Genomic DNA, 10,380 nt, shown 5'->3' with positions numbered 1-10,380 from the left:
CAAGGCTATTTTTCCTTTTCTCCAACATATTCAAATACTTAAATGTTTACATTGCAAGCTCCAATGAGGTAAACATGCAACATATGAGCTATGATATTATGAAGAATTTATAAATTATTAAATGGCGGGGAAATAAGAGCTTTACTATCTTATTCTGTTGGAATGGAAAACAGGAATCCCGTTAAAAAGCTTATTGGCTTATTCTATCATCGCCTAACCTCCGCACATCATCTTGCGTCTTATTTTTCAATTACTTCCTAATCTTTACAGCTTTCCTTTGGATCTTGTGTCCTTTTGGTTAGAGAAACAAGGAAAGTATTTGTCTAAATGTGAGACTAAAACTACCTGCGAGTCCCATATTTTCTTCTTTTTGTACTTAGTTTTAGGCATAGCCACCTTGCTGCCCCAGGTCCTCCTTAGCGCTTTTGACCCCTAAAACCTTGCCTCTTGTTTTTCTATTTTGTTTTAAAATAGTCTGTATGCATGCATGTACATATCGAGATAAATGTATCTCTGAATGATATCACAATTATGAGCTGTAGTTAGAAATTTTATATATATATACGTACACATATATACATATGTAAGTATATATGTACATATTGGCAATATGTACATTATATATATACTATATATACGTATATTATATATATACACACTAGAGGCCCAGTGCACAAATTCGTGCATGTGTGGGGTCCAGCTGGCCCACCCTGATCTGGCCGATTGGGCTGGACCAGTTTGAGGGCAGGGGACGCGGAAGTTGGCCCCACCCCCTGGTCGAACTCCCAGTCGAGGGGACAGTTTGCATATTAGCCTTTTATTATATAGGATTGCTGATAGTTAACAATTGTCAATGACATTGAGCTGGGCTTTAGACATTTCCTAAACACAGTTCTTGATGTTTCTGGAAACCAGAAAGCCCGTACTTTTCACCTGCAAACCCTTTATGTGCAGGTGGCAAAACATTTATGAAAGGCAAACCTAACCCAATTTTCTTCATCTGTTTAAAAAAGAGAAAGCAAAATCTTCGAAGATATCCACGTGGGTAAAAGGAAATTAGGTTGCTCTGCTTTGTTTGTGCAATTCATTTAGTTGCAGTGAAACTAGACCCCATCCATTTATAAGAGGACTCAGACACTCAAGTCTCAGGGCATGTTGAATACACACAGAGAACGTAATCGGAAAGGTAATCTGTGAAGACTGTTAGGGTATACTAAGTATTCAGGTAATGCATTAGTTTGCAAACCCCAGTAGCATGCTTTTCTGGAAAAAAAAAAATCATTCTTCAAACAGAAGTGTTCATTTTAGAAAACACAGAGAGGACGATAAACATCAACATTTTAAAAAATCTAATCCCATCGATTAACATCTTTGAACTTATGGCTGCTTCTGTGTTTGATGTTCTGATCTGGCACACGTGCTTTCTAACCATAAGTGAATCTATATCACTCTTTCTTGTAATGAAACAGTCATGACAGGTACTTCCATTTTAAATATTGAGGAACTTTATATATATATGTATATTTGGCTCATTGATATACTTTTAATTTTTTTTGAAAAATAAATGCAATACATGTAACTTCTATGGGATTTCTTTTTTAAAAATAAAGGAATGCACTTTGGGAATAATAGCATTTCAGGGCTGGTTCATTTAAAGTATGCTTAGCCACCCTCCTTCCCCCCAGCATTTAAAAAAAAAATAACAAAATGTGTAGCAATGCAGTCCTTGGAGAAAAATATTTTTTTTAGTAGTTTGCTATTTCAGAATCATTCTCTGAAAGTGGAGAGAGGGTGGAGGTGTAAGGATAGTTTTCGTCTTTATAGGAGAGGGGGCAGAACCAACCCCCAGCTCAGCCTCACTCAGCGCATCACCAAGCTACTGGGAAGTTCTGTTGCTTGGTGATAACTAAAACCCAGACTAAATGCCTGGCTTCTGTTCAATGTTAGGGGGCTTCAGGCTTCATTTCTCTAACCCTGATAAAATCCAGTGGTATTATATTCACTTATGATAAAAGTTAAGTGTGCCCCTGCCACCTTCAAAGGGAATGTCTAGCTTCTTGGTTTCACTCCCATCATTAACAACACCCTTAAAATATACATGTTTTTCAGGATAAAGTTATTAGATATTTTGATAATATCTTATCCTATGATTCACTATGATTAGAATTATTCTGACACTGGCTGTTATTAACACTGGCCCACAGATAATCAATGATTATTTCAACAGGAATCTGAGAAACCTTAAAAACTTTTCAAATTCCCTGTGCAACCAGTGTGTTACTGTTGTAAATTTGTAGAAGTGTCATCATCAACCCAATTCTTAACAGGCAATATAGGCCTGAATGCTATGTTGGCTGCCAAACCCATTTTTTTCTTTCTTTTTTTTTTTGCCAGTCTAGTTTCGGCAAGTATAGACCTGATAAACCATTCCTCTGTTGAGTGACCCTCTTCATAAGAGACAAATCAGCCCTAGCTGGTTTGGCTCTATCCACTGCTCTATCCAATGTTTGATTCCAGTCAAGGGCACATGCCCGGGTTGCAGGTTCAATTCCCAGTGGGGGGCATGCAGGAGACAGCCGATCAATGATTCTCTCTCATCATTGATGTTTCTATCTCTCTCTCCCTCTCCCTTCCTCTCTGAAATCAATAAAAATATTTTTAAAAGAGACAAATCAGATTATGTGCTATCAGAGGAAGTGAATCTTAGTGCTAGTGCGATAGAGACCGATTTATTTCTTTTGCTGAAGTCCCACCCTCTGAGTGACAGCCGGAGGACAAAATGTCAAGAAGGAGTCCTGTTGGAGCAATTGCTTAGGATGGTGTTTAATACAGCAGAGAGCCAAGGTACAGTAGGAGGGCACATAAAGAATGCGGAGTGTGCAGACACAATAACGGACCGCGGCTGGTGATCTGCCATCTGTGACTTGAGAGAGGCGTAAGTGAGGGGACTCGAGGACTCTCAGTTCTCCGTACATGCAAAGGTGAGCGCGTTAGTACAAAAGTTTTGCCATTGTATGTGCTGAAAGGAAAGCATATGCATTTAAAACATTTTCTTAAAAAATAAATCACTCGATAGCTGTAAGAAAAATACTCTAGTTCATAGTCCATTGACCTGACCTTTTGAGTCAAGATCGGGGAATGACTCCAGGATGAAAACCAAAACACAAAACAGAAATGAATCATTGACCACGGAAGAGGCAGTTCCAGTCTCAGCTAACCTCGACTAGTGTTTATTGCATTATTTTTGAAATGCCAAGAAACTGGCTTTGGCCATAATATTTGCTGTCCAACTAAATCACAGCTGTCAATAGGCAATTGCTTGCGATGATTAGCTAAACACCATTATTTGACAAGTTCCCTGGCAAGGGACGCAGATGCTGTCGATGTCTGACGCACACGGAATTAGTAAGTCATAGTCCACCCGGCTGGGCTGCAGAGCAGGAAGAGAAGGTGGTAAATTGTTGCCCAGGGAAGGGGTTTCAGACAGCCTTAATTTTTTGAAAAACACACGTTTGTACAGATCCTACAAGTCCTTTCTGGTGTTTCAGGAATGACTTGTGGGACGGACCACAGAGAAGGGGAAAAGCCACTAACTCTAGATTCATTTTTTAAAAGGAGATTAAGGAAGGGAGGAAGAAAAACAGAAATGGAAACGTGGGATGGTAATGGTTTCCACCACCTAGAAAAGGAACGTCATGGAACCTGCTAGCAAGGCCCACCAAGGCAGGAAACCCCTTCGCTGGCAGAGATTCAGTACAACATTCACATGAATTAGCAACGCCACCAGCACTACGGGCTGCTGTTTAAAGAAACAATATTCAAAAACAGAATTCTCAAAGGATTTGAGAAAAAACAGAGTGAAAAGGCAATGCTAGCCAAGCTCGTAGCTAAGTCCACTCTTAATGGCCCCCAGTATTTAAACGATCATGGAGTAAAGCCATGAAAATAAAAATTTCAATTTGAAATTTTATTAGCATGTTGCTAAAATGGTCAATAAAAACATCAACACGATATGCTTGGTTGACATAGTTGGAGCACTGCCCCCTCATTTTTTAAAACTTTTTATTTGCACTTCCCCACCTTTTAAGATTTCTATGTTAGGAAAAGCCAAACTAAATAGACTGGCTCTGGCATTGTCATAATGCTGGTTTCTGGAACATTGCCTCGTCTTCTCTCTCCTTCTCCTTCTCCTCCAACCCCTTTAGAAATAGGATGATTTTTGAAATGCAGCCCAAGGAGGGAGGGGTGAAGAGCAACACGAGCCCCTCTCCTTGCCTGGGCCGGGGCCTGCGCTCCTCCCCAATCAGCTGGGCCATTTCCCTCCCGGGAAGGGGACCCGGAAAAGGCTTCCCTTCCGTCAGGCTGGGGGGCCTCACAGGGAATGCGGGGTGGGAGGGGGTGGCGTGCGCTTCCCCCGGTGGAAACCATAGGAAACAAACACTGTCTAGCTTAGCCCGCAGCCTGGAACACAAAACCAGCAGGCCTGGGGGCCGGAGAGCTGGAACAGTCGCGGGCAGCCTCGGGGTGACCCGGAGTCCCGAGGTGCTCTCTCGTGGTGGAATGATTCACTAGTGCTTAAGGGACAGGCTCGATTTCTTGGAAATCCTGCAATCTGGGGACACATCCATACCGGAGTGGACTGCGCCCTGAAAAGATCCATCCTCGCCTCCGACAGGTCTGTCGGTGCCTTTGGGGGCGGTGACGGTGCCTCACTAGTAGGTGGGGAGGTCGTTTCTGAGCAGTGACTCCTGGGGGCAGGCGAGTCCCTGCTCCCCTCTGCCCATCCTCCCTCTCCCCCTTCTAACGCGAGGGGGAATGCACACCGGGTTCCCAGCAGGATTACCGCCACGGGGGTCTCCGCCGCGCGCGGCTGTCCGTTCAGTCCAGTCCCGTGGCCGGTTCCTGAGACTTCAGGCCACTTGCTAGAGGGGTTCGCGGGGCCCGCTTGGGCGCTGGCCCCCCGCGGCGGCGGCAGATGCAGGAGAGGACGGAGGTGGTGGATCCTGGGCTGGGGAGCCCTGGCGCTGGGAAGGAAGCGGGCGCGGGGAGACGGGGGCGCAGGCGGCACCCCCAGGCTACTCCTTGTCGTCCACCAGGTCGGCGAGCTCCTGGAGCACCCGCAGGCGGCCGCTGGCGTCGATGCGGCGCTTCTCGCGGATGAGGTCCTCCAGGCTGTGGAAGCGGGCCGTGTGCACCTTGTTGTCGCCCAGGTGCACCTTGAGATAGTACAGCTGCTGCGGCGGCGGCGCGCCGGCCGGCACCTCGCCCCCGGCCTTGAACTCCCGCTTGCCGAAGCGGCACCAGGCGGCGAAGCTCTCCGAGTTCGTCCAGCAGATCTCCTCGCTCTTGAGGCCCAGGTGGCCGCAGGCGTTCTGCACCACCAGCTCGGCCAGCAGCGGGCGGTAGCGGTACCAGCTAGTCACCACGCGGCCCACGTTGGCCGCGCCCGCCGCGTACAGGCTGTCCTGGCGGATCTCGCCCCGGTGCAGGTGGATGACCTGCCCGCCGCCCACGTACACGGCCCAGTGCGGGGCGGGCGCCGGCGGCTCGGGGGCCGGCTGCAGCCACAGCAGCTCCAGCAGGTCGCCCGGCTCGCAGAGCGCAGGCAGCGCGCTGACGGCGCAGACGCTCAGGTCGGCGCCCTGGGGGCCGCCGCTCACTTTGGAGAAGATGCATTCCTGGCCCCGAAAGGCGGAGAACTGAGTCTCGTTCAGGACCAGCTGGTGCAGCAGGTGGTGATGGTGGCGGCTGGGGCTCTCCGGGCAGGGCGTGCACCCCGGGGGCGCTTTCACTCCAAACTTGTCCGGCTGGCCGCGCTCGTCCAGGTCCTCCTCCTCATCCGAGAAGAAGTAGGCGACCCCGACCCGTAGCTCGTCCTTCTCGATCCCAGAGGGGTCCCCCGTGGGCAATTCGCTGTAGTTGAGGTGGGTGATGCGGTCCAGTTGGTTGCCCATCAATGACGCACAAGGCAAGGGCCAGGAGCGGGGATCTGCGAATCCAGAGGAGAGGCAGAGACGCGATCAGTCAGGCGGCCCCTCCCCCGCAGGACGTGTGGTGCCCCTGGGACTTGCCCGCCCACCCCGGAGACCTTACTCTAGTCCCTGCGAATCTCCCGTGTCACCCCAGGGGGCAGGCCTGGCACGGAAGTCACCCGGCCGAGGAGCTAGAGTGGACGCCACCAGACAGCCCGGGACTCCTTCCGGGAACTGGGTCCAAGTCCCCCGAGAGAAAGGCAGGCTGGCTGGAGGGTGTGCGGGGTCCCGGTGGGGAGGACAGCGTGGGTTGTGGCAGCGTGGGAGACCGACTCCCAGGAAAGGGCGGAGGGGTCCATTGGCAGGGAGAAGGGGCGCCCAAGGCCCTAGAGCTGCGCTCACATTTCGGTCCCCACCCTCTCCAGCCCACCGCTCAGTTTTGCACCGGGTCGCACGCCTTCCCTGCCAGCGCAGCGCACAATGACACTGGGACAGACTCCTGGGCGCTTCCTTGACACACCAGCAACATTTTGCACATTTGGGGTCTAGACCCTGGTGCGATGTTGCCACATAAGCACACAAAGGCAAACCTTCACGATGGCCCACTCCGACTCCCACATCCGTACACAGTCCCAGGCCCACGCTGGCACGCACCCTGTCTATGCAACTGCACCCCTGCACGGGCACATCTGGCCACCGGGTGCACTCCGCCCCTGACTTCTCGCCTTCGCCCCAGCACAGTCGATCGCGCTGCGCCAGGGCGAGGCTGCTCTGTCTAAAATAACCGAACAAAGAGGCAAGGGAAGGAAGGGGGAAGCCAGCGCGGTGTACGCGTGTGGGTGTGGGTGTGCGTGTGGATTGTGTGGGGAGCCCACTTTCAGCCCCCCAATCCCTCTCCCTCCTACCGGGCACAGGGTCCAAACCATCGAAGAGAAAACGTCTCCAAGGCAAAGAAAGCCGCCTTTCCGTACCCGTGATTTCCCTGCTCCCGAAACCCCAAACTCCTTTAAAGTCTCCTGGTCCCCATGGGTACTGCGGAGGCGGTGGTGGCAAGTGGGTCCTGGGCGGCGCGTGGGGCTGCGGCGGCTCCGCTCTGCCCCGCGCGGAACGATGCTGTGGGGCGCCCGGCACGGAGCCCCTCCGCCTGCGGGTCGCCGGGCTGGGGCGCCCGATCCACCGGCACAGTCCCGACTGGATTCTGGTTTCCCACGGCGGAGGCGGCGACTCTAAGTAGCCAGAGCCCTGCGGTCCAGGGCCCGCCCTGCGACGCGCTCATTGGTTGGGGCAGGTGCCCAAGGTCTGTCAATCTCCGCGGGAGGGGGCGGGGAGTGGGGGGCGGGTCTCCAGCGCGCGCTCCGCCCCTCCCGCCCGGTCCCCCGCGCACCCGGGCTCGCGCCACTCGGGGGCGGGGAGCTGGGGGTGTGAGCGCTGCGGGAGCGCGCGAGGGACACGCAGGCACCCGCGCCCCCAGCTCCAACACCCGCCGTAACTGAGAGCCTGTCCGCCCGCGGTTTGCGTTCAGGGAGTGAGGACTCCAGCGATGAAGCTGAGTCTGGGGATGGGGATGGGGAAGAGACCCGGTGCACTCCAGGCGCTGAGGCAGCCAGTGGCTGGGAACCACATTGTCGGAGGCAGGCATCTGGGCCCTGCTGGGGCCCCGGGCCTGGGTTCCTGATGGTCCCAGGGCTGGTCCTGGTTCCCCAGACCTTTCCCTGCCAGGTGCATTCGCCTTTGAAATTGCACCTTTGACGTGAGGCTCCTCTCCAGGCAATGGCGCTGGGTTTAAAAGGAGCCCTGTGTGAAATGCCACGGGAAAGTCTGAGCCCTGGCCAGCCCCTTTCCTGTCTATGAAAAGGGTGCATCACAAATGCCGAGGGTAGGACATCATAGTGTTTCTGAAGCCCAGCACCATCTTTGCTAAAGAAGTTTTGTTAGCTTTTGTGCGAGAACAGTGTCCAGCAGTAATTAATGATTGCATTTCTGGATGGAGAGTTCATGAGTGAATGTGCTCTGGGTGGATACTGGATGCCGAAAGGTAACTTTCATACAGATGGAATTCTAGATCGACGGTTTAAAAAAGCTTGTAAAGTTCAGCTTCAAAGAGTTCTTAGGCATCTGGTTGCCCTTTCAAGACGACTGGCTGCAGCAGCTTTGCTGCGAACGTCCCCTCTTTCCCCAGAGAGAGCAGGGGCTTCCTCTCTGTGCCCCTTGGAGGCTGTACCCACTCTTGGGTCTCTTATCCTGTTTTAGTACAAACCTGTGCTGACTTCCTTCCTCTTCACAAAGTGAACGCCTTGTGGATTGGCTTGTGCTCTGCACAACTTTGCATCCCGGGCCCCTTTCACGTGCCAGGGACAGCAGCCTCCAGCAGCAAAAATAAAAATGGGAATAGCCCATGTAGATTGACCATGGACAGCTGGCTAGGCACTGTGCTCAGAGGGTTAAGCAAATGAGTTCATCTTAACGCCTCCGGAGGGGATTCACTTTTGAGAATGTAAGTTGCCATCCTTGGAACTGAACACAAGTTGTGATGATCTTTAATATATATATTTGCTGTAAATAATAAACAACTTATTTTGGCCCTGAAGTTAAGAGTATTGAACAAATGGCTGCAAAGATCAAGAAGTGCATTACATATCTGCCTATGACCTGGACTTCCGTGGTCTCTGGGAGGGAGGATCTGAGAGTTCACTGCTGGTGTCTGAGAGGAACTCGTTGAAACCAGCTCAGGGTTTATTGTGGAGTAACTTTTTTAAAAAAAACCCTCTGTCCATGTCCAGATCCAATCTGTACACAAACATTTACAATGCATCTGCTCGGAAGGCTGTGTTCTGTCCTACCTGTCCTATCTCCCTCTGCCCTGGGGGACAGAAGAACAGGCTGTTCTCAGCATTCTTGAGGATAATCAACACACATTATTTCCAGGGCTTCCAAACACAGCGTCAAAAGGTTCAAACATCAACATGCAACTTTGCGCATCTCCTCCCTAGCCCTCCCCTGTCTGCCAGGATAAAAGACTTACTGCTTGAGCCACCACCAGGGAGAATAAGTTCCCTGACATCCCTCCCCGCTTTGAAGTATAAGGCAGAGAACACTCTGACTCTGAGACACTGGAAAGAGGAGCTAAAAGTAAAGGAAGGAAAATGCACCTGCTCTTTGTAGCCTTTTGGCAATTACGACAAAGAAGGAAGAAAGGGGCCGCTCAGCTGAAGGTTGGTGATGAGCCTAACTTTTTTTTTCATCACAACATATTGTTTGCTAATTGTTTCATTCGTCTGTTATTTCTCACCCCCTCCTGCCTGCTTTTGCACTGGAAAAACAAACAAACACAATATCACCAAAAGCAGAATATATTCATCAAAAGCAAACTCTGGAAGCCAGCTGGTTATAATTCTATTTCAACATTTTTGATTGGGGGGAGCAGGTGACTGAGTCTGGCCAATGGCATGTGGGTGGAAGTTTGGTAAGTGGGTGCCAGGCTGGGCCCCTGAAACCATTAACACGGTTTTCAATGGACACTCCATGTGATGATTTTCCATGCACCCTCATTGCCCACTTGGCCGTATGCGGGGATGCATGGTCGAGCTACCAGACTCTAACCGATGAGGAGCCCCCGGATGGAAGGAGACACGGGTCCCCGATGACTGTGTAGAGTAGAAGTTGTCCCCTCTCAAACATCCGCATTGGACTGTGATGTGAGGGAGAAGTGAATACAGTTGGGTTAAGCCACCAAGAATTGTCGTGGCTGTTTGTTACAACAGTGAGCCTACCCTTTATTTGAGAACGAACTTAGAGCACACAGTGCCCCACCCCCTCCGTTGCTCTCTTGGTGTCTGTTCTCACTGGTCGGGTTGACTTTCCGTTGATGCACAGCTGATGACCTGTTCCTTGTTGTGATAAGTTCTTCTTTCTTTCCCCTCCCGTCTACTGCGCCTCCTGGTTCCCCTTCAGCTCCCTGGCTAGTCCTCTTGGCATGTTTTGTGGGCTCACTTCGGTCAACGTGTGCCTTCCATATTGGTTTTCTTCGGATTCTGTTTCCAGGGTCTCTTCCCAGTGGATTGTCATAGTGAGATCTTGTCTGCTTCTCTGTCTTTCATCATAGTTCCCTGTGACAACTCCCTGATAGAAATCTCCAGGCCGAATTCTCTCCTGAATTACAAACCCAAACCCAGCCGCCTGGAAGATGTGTCTTCTGGCTGTCCGCAGGCCCCAAAAGGCCTGGCTGTCTGCAGGCCCCGAAAGGGCTGGCTGTCCACAGACCCCGAAAGACCTGGCTGTCCCAGGCCGAGCTCTTCTTGTACCTGGGAACGTGCTTCCTTTCAGGTGTTTCCTTTTGTGAACAGGCCCCGTCACCCTCCTGGTTTTGTGAGCCAAGACCTGGGCACTCTGGGTCACTTTTCCCTTGTTC

General features: G+C 51.1%; 1 protein-coding gene across 3 annotated transcripts; it reads right to left on the bottom strand.

Annotated features, from left to right (window-relative positions):
- Positions 1–2,798: 2,798 nt before the first annotated feature.
- Positions 2,799–7,181, bottom strand: LRATD1 (LRAT domain containing 1). 3 transcript variants are annotated; one of them, XM_070428701.1, is made up of 3 exons: positions 6,878–7,181; positions 4,824–5,989; positions 2,799–3,019 (listed from the first exon to the last, which is right to left on the bottom strand). In XM_070428701.1, exon 2 carries the CDS (start codon positions 5,952–5,954, stop codon positions 5,076–5,078), a length of 879 nt encoding a protein of 292 aa, XP_070284802.1. In that variant the 5' UTR covers positions 5,955–5,989; positions 6,878–7,181; the 3' UTR covers positions 2,799–3,019; positions 4,824–5,075. The 3 variants fall into 3 exon arrangements, with proteins under 3 accessions (XP_070284802.1, XP_070284799.1, XP_070284801.1); XM_070428698.1 differs by having other exon boundaries at positions 6,944–7,181; XM_070428700.1 differs by having other exon boundaries at positions 4,844–5,989; positions 6,944–7,181.
- Positions 7,182–10,380: the final 3,199 nt, after the last annotated feature.

This window comes from Myotis yumanensis, unplaced genomic scaffold, assembly GCF_028538775.1.
Source record: "Myotis yumanensis isolate MYYU_CA2020_CCGP unplaced genomic scaffold, mMyoYum1.0.hap1 SCAF_11, whole genome shotgun sequence".
Classification (NCBI taxonomy): domain Eukaryota; kingdom Metazoa; phylum Chordata; class Mammalia; order Chiroptera; family Vespertilionidae; genus Myotis; species Myotis yumanensis.
This window is presented reverse-complemented; position numbering and strand designations above follow the sequence as displayed.